We start from the raw sequence: 15,626 nt of genomic DNA on the forward strand, positions 1-15,626 counted from the left end.
ACCCGCTGCCACTGTTAGAGCTTTGCTCAGATTGCAGATGCAACTATAGAAGTAGCAGCAGCCAGAGATGGAAGAGAAATTTAGCAGCATGCTGCAGAATCTTCCAGGCTTTATCTTCATTCGTGCATTTTATTAGCTTAAATAAATGCCAAAGACAAGTCAAAATCCAGAGAGTAGTAGAAATTGGGAACGCTCTTCCAGAGGCTGTTATAGGGGAAAAAACCCTCCAGGGATTCAAGAAAAGGTTAGATAAGTTCCTGCTGAACCAGAACGTATTCAGGTAAGGCTAGACTCAAATAGGGCACTGGTATTTGACCTAAGGGCCACCGCACGAGTGGACTGCTGGGTACAATGCACCACTGGTCTGACCCAGCAGCAGCAATTCTTATGTTCTTATGTTGTAGTTTACTAGTAAGCAAGGATAAATCCTGATGGGCACACCTTGGAGTCTTGAAAGTGCAGTACGCCCTTTTGATGCACTTGCTGGTAAATCACTTTTACTATGAATTTGGCAAACCGGCCACGGATGTCATTTTTAACTGATGGGTAGGGCTGACCCAAAGCACTGTTTGCTCAATCCAGTTCTGTCAGGACCATGTCTACTTCATACCATAAAATCTGAGTGCACAACCTTTACCCTTTTAGCAACATCCTCTCAGCTAGTTACTCTGAGCACAACCTGAAGTCTCAGATGTTTTCTTGTACAACCCCACTCTATTCTTGAACCCTCAAATAGTCAATCCCGTCTCATGAGCTCTCTTGTAGGAAGCTTCATTTGCTTACTTTTGCTGCTCTTACCTCTGGACTGCCGTCTAATTCCTCAGTTGTCTTCCTACAAGTGTCATCCCACCCCCAACCCCTGTTCTCCAGGTTATCGACCTTAATTTAATTTCAGCATTTATAATCTACTTAATCCTAAATTCTAGGCAGAGTACAATCCAATGAGTTAAACACATTTCAAAAGACACACTTAGGCCCCGATTCTTTAAAGTCACCGTTAAAACTCCTGTGAGCCGTTGTAGTGTCGGTTAATTATTCGATTTCTAAATGACAAGCGATGAGGTCCATGGAAATACAATCTGATCAGGACACATGCACAGAATAGTTCATGGAAAGAGACAATAAATGTGTGTATGCGCCAGAAAAAGCTATGTCGTAGATTAGCAAATCATAAGCATGTCTTATTGTAGTGCATCATTGGCTCATGTCATAAGTGTCATTTGGGGTGGGGGGGGGGCAGAGATCTACCAGCAAATCATGCAAATATATTTTCTTTGAACTTTAACCAAGCAATCGACAGTATTCACTTTTAACAAACGCGCCTGAGATGCACCTTTAACACACACATTTAACACGTTTTTTTAAACATGGGGCTAGGAAATGATGTCAGAGGGAAAGCTGAGGCTAGCGCTAGCAGAAGCTAGGAAATGCTGCTCGCTGCCGCAGAAAATTTTGAAGAGGTATAATGGGGTGGTGCGCAGCTCGGCAATGCCAATAACCACTACCTCAGGTGCCTACTTACCTTGCTACGCCACTGGTCTAGAGCTGTGCTTCTCAGACCAGTCCTCAGGACATACTCAACTGTTCAAGTTTTCAGGATATCCTTAACAAATATGCATATATGAGATTTGCGTGCACTGCCTTCTTGGTATGCAGATTTAACTCATGCACATTCGTTATGGATGTCCTGAAAACCCAACTGGCTGGATGTGCTCCAAGGACTGGGTTGAGAACCCCTGGTCTAGAGTACTGCCTCTCAGATCTTTGTATTTATTAACTTGAATAAATTTAAGGTTCTCTGAGAGTTTCTTCTTGTCTTTGTTATATCCCTGGCATTTTTTTTTGGGGGGGTAGGGGTGAGAATTAAAGGTCGTCTTCATAGAGTATATGTGAGTGCATGGCGTTCTACTTGCATCCTAGTGCAGGAGTAGGAAAACTATGGCCCATGGGGCAGTCCTATCCATCTGTTCCCCTTTTTAAAAATTCATAAGCCCAATCTTTGTTCCCCTGGCAAACACCATTCTCTTCACAGACTAACTAAAAATGCAACTTAAAGGAGATAGCAGGTCCCCACTTTGAACACGATAGGGTGAACACAGTAGAGATACCCAGAATTGCTGAGGATATAATGATCAAAAGTACAGATAATATAGAAACATAGAAACATAGAAATAGATGGCAGATAAGGGCCCACGGCCCATCCAGTCTGCCCACCTTAATGTCCCTCCCCTACCTTTGCCCTGTGAATAGATCCCATGTGCCGATCCCATTTTGCCTTAAAATCAGGCACGCTGCTGGCCTCAATCACCTGTAGTGGAAGACTATTCCAGCGATCAACCACTCTTTCAGTGAAAAATAATTTCCTGGTGTCACCTCGTAGTTTCCCGCCCCTGATTTTCAACGGATGCCCTCTTGTTGTCGTGGGACCCTTGAAAAAGAAGATATCTTCCTCCGCCTCGATGCGGCCCGTAAGATACTTGAACGTCTCGATCATGTCTCCCCTCTCTCTGCGCTCCTCGAGCGAGTATAGCTGTAATTTGTCAAGCCGTTTTTCATATGGTAGATCCTTGAGTCCCGAGACCATCCGGGTGGCCATTCTTTGCACCGACTCCAGTCTCAGCACATCCTTGCGATAATGCGGCCTCCAGAATTGCACACAGTATTCCAGGTGGGGCCTCACCATGGATCTATACAATGGCCATAATGACTTCCGCCTTACGACTGACGAAACCCCTTCGTATGCAGCCCATGATTTGTCTTGCCTTGGACGAAGCCTGCTCCACTTGATTGGCAGACTTCATGTCCTCACTGACGATTACCCCCAAGTCTCGTTCTGCTACCGTTTTTGCTAGGATCTCGCCATTAAGGGTATAAGACTTGCATGGATTCTGGCTGCCCAGGTGCATAACTTTGCATTTTTTGGCATTGTACAGTTCTCATTGTATCTTCGCTGTAAATGTACAGTCTCTTACGTTGTAAATCGCTCTGAACTGTTTGTGGTACTGCGGTATATAAAATAAAGTTATTATTATTATTATAACTAGAATTATTAGGATGTATGTAAATCTAAGATGAATATAGAATACAATACAGGTATTATGTGTGCAAATAAGTAGGATTTAATATGAATATAATACACAATACTGGTATTATATGTAGGATGGTTTGAAAGATTTCTCACATCGCTTACTTATCATGTTTGGTTCAATAACGAAATTCCAACAGTTGGAATAATTCCTGTGGCGTACTGCAGGGTTTGCCACTGTCCCCTCTGCTCTTTAATGTTTACTTGTCAACATTGGGCCATAGACTCTCATTTGAAGATCAGATTATTTAGTTATGTAGACGATATTACCATTCTGATTCCTATTTCTATCTGGCTGGCCCAGAACGTCCTCTCCGACTTCAGAATTGAGTCGGAAAGATTTCCTGTCGGCTTTAGTAGCTGCAGCATGAGCATGGCGGTAAGAGCAGGGGAAAAGGAAGGAGGCTTTTTTTTTTTTGAGCAGCAGGGAGGCAGCAGGCTGGCTTTGGCTAGGGAGGGAGAAAGGTAGGCAGGCAGGATTCGGGGGTGGGGGGTGGGACAAAGTGTGGAAGGCAGTGAGAGGGACATAGGAAGGAGGCACTAGGGGCACTAAAGACATGGGAAGGAGGCACTGGGGACACTAAAGACAGGAAGGGGCACTAAGGACATGGGAAGGAGGCACTGGGGCACTAAAGACATGGGAAGGAGGCACTGGGGGCACTAAGGACATAGGAAGGAAAGAGGGAGGGAATAGAAAGGGACAATTCTTGGGCCTGAGTGCAGAAAGAAAGAAATGAAAGAAAGGATACACAAACAGAAGGAAACACAACCAGAGACTCATGAAATCAATCACCAGACAGCAAAGGTAGGAAAAATGATTTTATTTTCAATTTAGTGATCAAAATGTGTCAGTTTTGAGAAGTTATATCTGCTGTCTATATTTTGCACTATATTTGTCTATTTTTCTATAGTTACTGAGGTGACCGAGCTTGTGGAGATGGGGCGGAAAAAGGGTTTTAAAATTTTAGTCCTAGTAGTTTGCCGGTCCACAAAATAATTCTTTTATTTCTGCCGGTTCACGGGTGTAAAAAGATTGAAAAACACTGAGTCAACTGTAACTTTATGTAATAAAATCTATCCCATCCAACCTATTATTAAGATACTAGGAGTAGTCTTGGATCAGAGTCTGTCTATGAAAAATCAGGTTGATGCCCTGGTGTGAAGAGGTTTTCATATCCTAGGGAAATTGCGCACTATTAGAGCATACTTTGATATTTCGTCTCTTAGAATTTTGTTTCAATCCCTGGTTCTGAATCAGCTTGACTATTGTAATATAGCCCATCTTGTGGGTACTCAAAAAAAAAAAAATCTTCACAGACTACGTATTATTCAAAATGCGGCTGTCTGATTGATTTTTGGTCTGAATAAGTTTGACCATGTTACACCTTTTTTTAGTCAATTATTGGTTGCCGGTTGAGACTCGTATATGTGATGGTTAAGCCGCTTCTCAAAGAACCCTCGCTGGACCCCTCCTGCCCGTCCATCTATCGCCCTGTCTCCCTTCTTCTGTTCCTATCAAAGATACTCGAGCGTGCTATTCTCTGTCACTGCCTGGACTTCCTTTCAACTCGACAGATTCTTGATCCTCTACAATCTGGTTTTCGCCCCCAAATCTCCACTGAGACTGCCCTCACTAAGGTCTGCAGTGACTTGTTCATGGCCAGATCTACTCTATCCTTATCCTTCATGACCTGTCTGCTGCCTTTGATACTGTAAATCACAGCTTACTCTTTGATATGCTGTCCTCGTTTGGATTCTGTGAATCTGTCCTCTCCTGGTTTGCCTCCTACCTTTCCCAACGCACCTTTAGTGTATGTGTTGGTGGGTCCTCTTCTGCTGTTACCCCCGCTAGCAGTTGGTGTACCCCAGGGTTCTGTCTTAGGACCTTTTCTCTTCTCTCTACACCTCTTCCCTCGGTGCCCTGATCTCCTCCCTTGGCTTCCAGTATCACCTATATGCTGATGACTCCCAACTCTACCTCTCTACACCTGAAACTTCACCTAAAGTCCAAAAAGGTCTCTGCTTGTTTGGCTGACATTGCTGCCTGGATGTCCTGCTGTCATCTGAAACTAAATATGCCCAAGACTGAGCTGCTCCTCTTTCCTCCTAAACCCTCTGCTCCTCATACTTTCTCCATCTTGGTACGTAATACTGCTTGCAACCTTGGAGTAGTCTTCGATTCCGACTTCTCATTTTCTACGCATATCTAGCAAGCTGTTAAGACCTGTCACTTCTATCTCTTCAATATCATCAAAATTCGCCCCTTCCTCTCTGAGCACACTACCTGTATCCTTGTCCAAACTCTCATAACCTCACACTTGGATTACTGCAGTCTACTCCGAACTCCTAACTCCTATCCCGCAGTGTCGCCTCTCCCCCTTGTAGTCTGTGCAAAACTCTGCTGCATGACTCATCTTCTACCAACCCCGCTATGCTCATATCGCCCATCTCCTTAAGTCACTTCACTGGCTTCCTATCTGCCATTGCATACAGTTCAAGGTCTTATTGCTGACCTACAAGTGTGACTGTGGAAGCACAATGTTCTTGGACCTTTGGTTGTAATTTATTCAAAATTTTGTTGATAAAAGCAGTAACAACGGTACAAACTGAATCCACATATAGCATGGTCCCACTCTCTCCTGCTATGACTCACCAGCCCACTGGCTTCCCTGAAAAAACCGGCAGGAAAGATGCCCACTCCCTCCTTCCATTGGACCCACCCCCACGCTTAACCCCCCCCCTCTGTGCCGAAATGGCAGAAGGGATGCCCACTCCCTCCTTCCACCGCAATGCCCCCTCCCCGGTGTCCATATCTTTTGTGTTGGGAGCAGGAGGAACCACAAACACCTCCTGCTCCTCCGCCTGGTCTGTTACATCACTGGGCCTTAGGCTCCTCTCTGGTGTATCATGTGATGCACATGGAGGGGCCTAAGGCCTTGATTGGCTCAGACGCCTCAGACCCCTTCCAAGGTCTACAGCAGTCAGGTTTTAGGATCGTAAATAGCCAAGCAAATGTAAGTGAATCAATAAATTGTCTATTTTGCATGGATTTTTATAAATTTGCATGGCTGGATCAGAAAATGGGCGATCGAGGGGAAAAACATGCGATGGGCCGTTTTTTGAATTGGGTCGGTTAGCAGTGATCGTTGCTAAACCTGTGAAAACAGGTTTAGCGACGATCGCTGACTTTAGTGAATCGGGGCCTAAGTCCATATTTTGTTCAAGTTTATTATTAGGATTTTACATACCGCATATCAAGGTTATCTAAGCATTTTTTAACAATCAGAGTACTCAAGCATTTTCACTTATCTGTCCCGGTGGGCTCACAATCTAATGTACCTGGGGCTCCACAGCTTCAGTTCTGCATACTGGATTTCATCATAGTGTTCCAAGGGGGGAGTGGCTTTCAAACCTTAGAGAAATTTTTCTCCCCTCCTTCCCTCCATGCCATGAATGCTGCCGTACAGATTGCATTGCTGAAGGGTCCTTACTAATGTGGTGTGAGCAGTGTGACATTCTCTTTCCTGTGGAGTCCTAGTTCAATTCCTCTTATTTGCAAGTTAGAATGCTTAGGTTCAGTAGTTCAGGTTTCTGACTTTCTCATTTAATTTTCATCTTTTATTAGGCAGTGCTTGGGCAGGTAATATTCTATTAGGATTCTTGTCTTTGAAGAACAAGTACACATAAGTGAAACTCAGAATTGTTGGTTCCCAAATCAGCCCATTGGATCTTCCAGTCAGTCTAGTTTTTCTATTTCTCAGAGTATGCATGAGAGATTCATTTATGCCATCTTCAATGTATACAAATAGCTCATGTTATTTATGGATATCCCGAATACCTGCCTGGCTGGGACATTTCTGAAGAAAGGCAAGCAAGGTGACAAATTGCTAAACTAGCTGCTTAGTAGAGAGTTGCGCGGGGACAGAAATCCCACCCGTCCCCGCCAAAGTCCCACCCGTCCCCGTGAGGACTCCCACCCGTCCCCGTGAGGAATCCCTCCGTCCCCACCCGTCCCCGCGAGGAATCCCTCCGTCCCCGCGAGGAATCCCCTACGTCCCCGCCCGTCCCTATAAACTACAGAAATAGTTGTTTCATTTAATTGTGCTACTGAATTAAAGGCTCTGGTAGAAACCCATTTAAAAATAAGCAAAAAGACTTTATTAATTTGGAAATATTAATTGGGAAGAATACATACTTTGTAAACGGGTTTCTACCAGAGCCTCTAATGTTTATAAATTTTTATCAACACAACTAATATACTACTTTATCCTTAAGCAAAAAAAAAAATTTTTTTTTCCTACCTTTGTTGCCTGGTTTCTGCTTTCTTCATATTCTCATTCAGTTCCTTCCATCCACTGCCTCTCTTCTCTCTGTGTCTTCCATTTGCTCTGTTACTGTGCCTCTCCCTTTCTCCCCCCTCCCAAATTGGTCTGGCACCCATCTTTTTCCCTCCACTCCCCCCATAGTCTGGCACCTCTGTCTTCTTCCCTGCCAGGGTCTTCTCCCCATTCCCTCTTCCCCATTTCCTTCCAGTGTCCTTCTCCCCCACCATCTTCCCCATGTCCTGTCAGGCAGCATCCTTCTCCCCCTTCTGCCTTCCCCATGTCCTTTCAGCATCCTTCTCCCCCCTCTGTCTTCCCCATGTCCTTTCAGCGGCCTTCTCCCCCCCCTGTTTTCCCCATTTCCTTTCAGTGGCCTTCTCCACCCCTGTTTTCCCCATGTCCTTTCAGTGGCATTCTCCACCCCTTTGTCTTCCCCAGTGCTTTCAGGGTCCTTCACCCCCCTCTGTCTTCCACATGTGCTTTCAGCATCCTTCCCCCCCCTCCTCCTGTTTACCCCATGTCTTTTCAGCGTCCTTCTCCACCCCTTTGTCTTCCCCAGTGCTTTCAGCGGCCTTCTCCCCCCTTAAGCGTCTTTTCTTCTCCACTCCACCTTTCCTCCCTCCCTGCCCCTTACCTTTGTGGCGTTTCCGCACCCGACCGACAACAGAACAGGCCCGGTCGGACAAATCTCCCTGTCCTGTAGCCGCGAATCTAAATTACCTTCTTAAAGCAGCTGGAGTATTGAAGCTGCTGTAAGAGGTAATTTAGATTCGCGGCTACAGGGCAGGGAGGTTTGTCGGCCGGGCCTGTTGTCGGTCGATCGGGGGACCTGACCGGCTGTGCACATTCTTCGGGGCTGACCGCCCCCTCCCCCCTCTTTCGTTCGCCATTGCCTTCTTCCTACCTGCCCTGCCGCACACAGCCGACCGGATGTCTTCCCGATGTCAGCGCTGACATCGGAGGAAGGGAGGGCTTTGCTTAAGCCCTCCCTCCGACGTCAGCGCTGACATCGGGAAGACTTCCGTTCAGCTGTGTGCTGCGACAGTGCAGGTAAGGAGGAGGAGAGTACCCTCGCGGCTCGAATGCACTGCGATCCAACCCCGCAGGAACCCCGCGACCCTCGGAGGTGTCCCCACGGGATCCCCGTGACCCTAGGGGGCGTCCCCATGGGATCCCCGCGACCCTAGGGGGCGTCCCCACGGGATCCCCGTGACCCAAAGGGGGAACCCGCGGGTCCCGCGGGATTCCCGTCATCCCCGTTCCCGTGCAGCTCTCTATTGCTTAGCCCACCTATAGTCACGCTCATTAATCTTTCATCTAATGCTGCTGAGGAGATTGTTTTTGATAGCACTAAAGGCACTTTTTAGCTGAGAATTTCTGAAAGATTCTAGAAGTTCAGGCAATGTTCACTGTTTGATCACGTTTTTTGGTTCTGGATGCAGTCTGTCCATTCCAACTATCCTTTTTAATTGTCTTTTCTTAGGCGGCTTGTGAACGTAGCTTGGTAGAGATGGAATCTTCTCATAAGGAGGCAATGATAGAACTACAGCGACATCACCAACGGGAGCTGGTGAGACTGAGGCAAGAGAAAGAGGAGCTGCTAGCAGAGGAGACGGCAGCAACAGCTGCAGGTGTGGGTTGGGAGCCACTCCCTTTTACCTAATGTCTCTTGGTTACTTCCCTGCACTGCCTTATGGGACTAATTTATAGATTGTTTTGTTGTCATTCTAAAGACACAAGTGTACATTAATTTGATTGTTCCTATTGCAAACTTTTCCTATTTTTTTTGCAGCCATTGAAGCTATGAGGAAAGCACACCAGAATGAGCTTCAGCGGGAACTAGAGAAAGCTCGGAATTTCTCATACGGGGGGAGCACAAACTCAAGCCAGGAAGCATTACGTCGGCAGCATCAGTATGGCCCTTTGTACTTTGCGTGTTTCACTGGTTTTATGGGGGTGGAGTCTGGCAAAATTTATCCTAGCCAGCCACAGGTGAATGGCTTTATATTCTCTGCAATAATACAGAGATTAATATTCCCTTTTTATCTTGCAGGTCAGATGTGGAGGCCTTAAAACGTGACCTGCAGGCGCTCTCTGAGCGTTACTCACAGAAGTGTCTTGAGATTAATGCCTTGACACAAACTGCTGAGGGAAGAGATCGAATGCTATTGAAATGCCAGCAGGAAGGACGAGAACTGCTGCGGCAAAATCAGGTGAGATATTTCACCCACTTTCCACATGTCTGGACCCTGGGGGTACAACCACACTCAAAGCGGTTACATACAGGTATTTCAAGCATTTTTTCTATCTATCACAGTGGGTTCACAGTCTGTCTAATGTACCTGGGGCAGTAGAGAATTAAATGACTTGCTCAGGGTCACAGGGAGCAGTGTGGGGTTTGAACCCAGAACCTCAGGGTGCTGTGGCTGTAGCTCTAACCACTATGTCACAACGAGTGCAGAGATGGAAATAAAATAAATAAAACTTTGATGCTAGTCAGAAAACGTTTATTTATTTTTGCTATGTTGATTTAATTTGTTCTTTTGGTTTTCTGAATTTGATACTAAATGCAAGTTCTTTGTTGTCAGATTATTTCAGATGCATGGGGGTGTGCTTCCGTACCCTGCAAAGAAACTAAGGCTTAATGAAGTCACCCTTTTTAAGCTATGATCAGTACTCCAGTATATTCTCTCTCAAGCATATAAAGCAGATCTGTGCAGCTGAAAGTCAGTTTTAGTCAAGTACATCTGCTGAAAGGGAGGACCCTGGGGCAGTGGTCCATTTGGCATCCTCTCCTCATGTTTAGAAGTTTCCAACTATTTAGAAAGTCCTCCTTGGGCTGGAGTAACAACTGTTAAAAATTAGCAGCTGGAGCAGGGAACCTTGTAGGAAGCAAGTAGGCTGCCTATAACATGCTTATCCTGCAATGATAAACATGAGTGGTCTGGGCCTGGCTTACTTTAATGTGGCTTTTAAAACTATTAGCAGTTTGCTGCTGGACAAAGTTTCAGAAACCATCGTTTGAGGAATCATGGCTGCTTCTGAGGTACTGAGTGCAGGCTTGATTAATGGCAGCACAGTGGGAATCAGAGTACTTTCAGCAGAAATGGCAGCCAATCTGTCACCACCACATAGTCAAGAGTTGAGAGGATTAGAGGCCAACCGAATGTCTGTTTCAACTTCAGCACCGAAATAACCTGAAATCTAGGTTTGGGTTTCAACTGAAAATAGCAGTGCATTTTCAGTGGAAATAAAACTGTGCCTTCCCCAAGTAGGCCCTTCCTGGGCCTCTTTCAAAGCCTTGTTGGTGTTGGGGGGCTTTTTTTGAGAAGGAGTATCCTGTGTTGCTTCTGCCCCCGCTGGTTGCGTTGTGAAAATGTCAGCCAAGACTTCCTACTTAATGCCGTTCCCAATTCCAAAATAGTGGCTGCAACTTTCTGCAGGAGTCTCATGAGGCTACCAGGGGGCTTCATATCTGCCATTTCCAAAATACAGCCAGCAAGGGCAGAAACAATGGGATTCTCTTGCCCTGAAGAGATCATTAGACCATCAGGGCTTTTAAAAGTTAGGCCTGGGGAGAAGGTGGAGTTGGATAACCGGGTGTGGGGGGGAAACACAGGTTCTCTGATGGGGGAGCGGCAAAACTCATGGGAGGTGGGCCATAGTTTCAGTGCTGGCCAAAACCAAGTGGTATGTTTTGGTTGGAACCAAAACAACTGGTTTCAGTCATCCTCTAGAGAGGATTCACCAGACCTTCAGGCTTCCTATACTGATGTCTGCTGTGTACTCTGGGGTCTTTTCCTTACTTCTGGTTCCTCTCTTCCTCAACCTTTTTCCTCTCCTCTGCAAGGCAATAAGCTAGCCTTAGGATCCAAGCAGGCCAGCTGAAATACAAAGGGGTGCAGTCCAAATGTGGCATAACTGGGTTCTTTTTTCCTAGATGTGTAGGAAGATAGAGAACAATCCTTCCCAGGAAGGAATCTGGAAGGAGAGCTGGTGCTGGCTGAGGGAAGGGTGATTCTTTCTTCTGCAAACATGAACTTATTTTTGAGGCTTTAGAGTTTTGGGGTAATACCCAAGCAGTTTTTTTTTTTGGGGGGGAGAGGGGTTACATCAGCTTTTCACTTTACACAGCAATGAAGGAATTCCAGCTGAGTGGCAGGTACCTGATGCTGGCCTGAGGATAAGTTAGGTGATGGCAGGACTGTCCTTTTTAGGAGAGACTGAAGGCAACACAAAGTGGACACTAATTGTAGGCAGTAATTTTGCAGGACAGCTGTTTTATTTGGGAAGGGGGGGAAAAGGGGCTTGGCACTCAAGGATGCCCAGGACAATAAGGTGGTTGATCTGCAAAAATGGAGTTTTGAGATAATTGGACCCTTCTGCAGGATCAGGATTCATTTTGAGAGGAATTAGGGGCAGTGCATTTGGAGACTAGTTGATAGCAGATGCCTTGTTTGATGATCAGGGTCATAGGAGCCAATAATTGGGGTCCTCAACCCAATGGAAATTACCCATCCCTGGATGCAGTCAAGTTCAATTAATATTGGGGATACTCAAGCACTCATAGAGCTGGCTTCTATAATCGAGGTATCAGCTAATAACATGATCTTTTTTTATGAAGATGGCAGATTTTCTGGGGAGTTACCTTTGTAGAGAACCTGGTTAAGAACCCGTGGAAGGTCCCTAGGCTTTGACAAGGACTATATTTCCTTGCAGGTTCCTAGGTCCATTTCCATTAGACTTTCATATATTTTGTCAAATTAGGCTAACGTCCTCTTAGAGGTTCTAGACCTATGGCAAGGGTACCTTCTGTGCAGTGGGAAGAGGTGCAGAATTTACCTGACTTAGCTTGAATAGTTGGGTGCTGGAGATAATTGGGCATAGCTGTGCCCTGGAATTGGCATTCCACATGCATATACTTTCTTAGAATTACCCACATTCTCTTGGATAAAGAGGAATTCAACAGAGTTCAGTGTTGCCAGTACCTAGTGGGAGAAAGGATGTACTCTGTATTTTATAGTTCTCAAAAAGATGGTACTTTGTGGCCCCTTGTGGTAATCTTGCAATCTGTAATGATTGCAGTCGGGAAAGGGAGGTCTTTCTCTCTGGACCTGTCGAAAGCTTATCTGCAAAATAAAGGTATCTTTGGTTTGGTACTAAGAAAGCACTTTCAACTCATTCAGCTTTCTACTCCTTCGATTTTGAGCCTTTTACTGTGGCCATATGCAGAATTTCTTGGCAACTTGTCCAGATATTTTTTACATTTACTCCTGCGTTCAGAATTTTTGCATGCCTCTGCTGGTGGCTTCTTTGGATCTTAATCTGGTACTGCACGTTCTTGCTGGTTCTCCTTTTGAGCCTCGGTGAGGCATGTCTGAAGCTCCTGATATTAAAAATGTATTCCTGGTTATTTGCTCTGCCCAGAGGACTTCAGATTGTGTGCTTTTTAAGTGGCAGTTGCTGTTCACATGGTTCCTTCTTTCCTTTCAAAGATGGTTTCTCCCTTTCATTTTAATTAACTGCCTGCTCTTTTTTAGGAAGATTAAGAAGGCTATAAACAGCTCCTCCTTTTGAATGTACAGATATTGCTTCTCTGATTTGAAGTACCAGACCAAAGAGAAAAAAAATCAGAAGAAGCACAGTGGGCCTTAAGAAATTGTATAAGCAAACTTTATTAAAGACTTGTGTGAACTGCAGAATAATATCTATGTTTTGCCAGTACTAAAATGAAGATTACTGGTCTATTTTGGGGGTTACATTTGGAGCCCGTTTTAAGACCTTTGAGGCAGGTGTGATGCCAAAACGCAGCCTCTGTTGGGCTTTTAATAAAGCTTGCTTCAAGTTTCATATTTTATTAAGGCTTGATGTCCCACTCATTTAAAAATATCTAGGCAGCTTATAATAAAATATGAGGAAGGAGAGAGTGTGTTAGACATGACGTGAGTGTGAGGGAGAAGGGGGAGAACTTTTGATAGGAAAGAAAGTAGGCAAGTACAAGAGGGAAAGGTCTCTTATGTTCGAATAGTCATTCCCTGGCAAAAGTCAGATGGGGTCAACTGAGAAACTCGGGGAGAGAAAAGACATGCAAAAGCATCCAAGAAGAGGAATGATTTGAGGTCTGTCTTGAACTGGGTTAACAATGTTTGTAGTTGGAGATTTGATGGGAGAATGTTCCAAAGTTCTGGTCCATGAACAGGAAAAAACAGAACATGTATCAGAAATTATTTGGTGAAAAGTGGGGGACGATTGGGCAGTTTTGGTTGATAGAACTAAGAGTTCTGGCAGACAGTAAGGTGTTAGATATCTGCTTAGAGAAAGGAGCATTTCGGAGACACAGATCTTATAAATAAGTAATAGAATTTTGTAGGTTGTTTGGTGTGAGATGGGGAGCCAGTGAGCACATTTTAGTAGGGGAATGATGTCAAATTTCCAATGCCTAGTGATGAATTTAATGGCTGTGTTCTGGATAAGTTGTAATCTTTTCAATTTTTGACCCTGATGCCTTTGTATTAGAAATTGCAGTCGTCTAGCCGACTGATCACAAGAGAGTGAACTAGGACATTAAGAGCAGATGGGTGGAAATTGATGTCAGAGCTTATAGAATGAACCTTGAAATACTGAAGAAATCTGATGTGTGAATAAGAGACAATTATCTAGGATGACTTTCAGTACTCGTGTATTAGTAACATGGGATTGGATATGTCATTAAGAAGAATTGGAGAACGCAGAGTTATGTTTTGATATTTACTAAAGAGTAGAGATTTCAATTTACTTGGATTCAGAAGCAGTCTATTCTTTGCATGCCATTTTTTGTTGTTGTTTGTCATTAATGGATAAGATATGTGACTGGTCAGAAGGATCTATAGTACATAGAATTTGAATTTCATCAGCATAAACAAAAGTGGCACAAGTTTTGTCTAGAAAACCTTGTAATTGTGTGTGTACTATGGTTCTCGATAATGTAACTATGAATGGAAGGTTGGTAATAGGTCTATAGTTGCTACATGAGGAAAGTGTTTTGGAGGTATCTTTTAGGGCAAATGGTTGCTGATTTCCATGTGGTGGGCACAAGACCTTTAGTCAGCTTGTTGTAATAAGGGATAGGAGAAATAGGTTAAGTAGCATGATTGATCTTTTAAAAATTGAAGTAGGATTTGGGTTATGTGGTGATGTGCTTGTTTTCATTGAGGTAATAGTGGAAGAAATTTCTTGGGATGTAGGGATATGAAATGTGTGAAGGCTACTGAAAGGGACCCTATTGGAAGATTGTGCATCTGGAATTGCTGAATTAGTAGGATTAGGAAGTTATTTTGTGCATGTCATTGATTTTATTATTTGTGATCCGCAAGATTCTGAGCTGATGGAAGAGATGGATATGGATCATTGTATATATTGGTAGGACACGTGCTAAACTTTTTTTAAGGATTTTGTATAGAACTGTGGAAGTAGGAGCATTTGTAATTTGTTTAGAGTAATACTAATTTGCGCTGAGGATTTATAAAATGTTGCCATGTTAAGAAATATGGTTTTTAAAATTTGGTTCAGGTGATGGATGTCATTTACATTCAGTGTGTTTGAGTTGAAGATGTATACCATGGTTCTTTAAATTTGGATGAGGAGGAAAGGATATGTGTCCTAATGGGTGCTAAAGTTTTGAGGGCATATTTAAGGGAAGAATTAAAGTGTGTGGCTTTGAGTTCAAACAGTGATTGCAAGGAAGATTCAATATTGAGCCGTGACTGGGATAATAACAAGTAACGGGCCAGTTTACTGAAATCTCGTGAGTGGTGTTGCTGAAAAGGAGGGTTGGAAGGAGTGATTGTTACAAAAAGCGAACATAATTGATCTGTCCAAGGGAGAGGAAGGGTGGAGCTATGAGCTAGCAGATGGGAAATGGAGTTATGTGAGACGATCAGGTCGAGTATATGACCGCTAGAATGCGTTAGACCTGTGGGGAGTAAGACAAATTGAAGATCAGTGATGAACTGATGAAAGTCTAGAGCTGATAGATCATCAAGGTGAAAGTTAAAATCACCTAGCATTAGTAGGTTGGAGGAATAAATACAGTGGTCAGTGATGATAGACTGTAGAGCATCAAGAGTTAGTGGTGGGGGGTAGGAAATCAGAGGGGAGGAGGAGGGGAACCTGAACCCAAAGTTATTCAACAAGAGAATTTGAATGGGGTGAGAAGTTTGAAAGACTGAGGTTACATAGAA

At 44.2% G+C, this 15,626-nt stretch overlaps 1 protein-coding gene across 1 annotated transcript in view; it reads left to right on the plus strand.

The window, feature by feature from the left end:
• The window catches only part of TRIOBP (TRIO and F-actin binding protein), a 287,725-nt gene that overhangs the window by 258,353 nt on the left and 13,746 nt on the right, over nucleotides 1–15,626 (plus strand). Inside the window, exons 21-23 of the mRNA XM_033929925.1 lie at nucleotides 8,891–9,038; nucleotides 9,200–9,320; nucleotides 9,461–9,620. Coding sequence (XP_033785816.1) covers nucleotides 8,891–9,038; nucleotides 9,200–9,320; nucleotides 9,461–9,620 — 429 coding nt within the window. The remainder of the gene's footprint in view (nucleotides 1–8,890; nucleotides 9,039–9,199; nucleotides 9,321–9,460; nucleotides 9,621–15,626) is intronic.

The sequence above is a fragment of the Geotrypetes seraphini genome, chromosome 2 (genome assembly GCF_902459505.1).
Source record: "Geotrypetes seraphini chromosome 2, aGeoSer1.1, whole genome shotgun sequence".
NCBI classification, from domain to species: domain Eukaryota; kingdom Metazoa; phylum Chordata; class Amphibia; order Gymnophiona; family Dermophiidae; genus Geotrypetes; species Geotrypetes seraphini.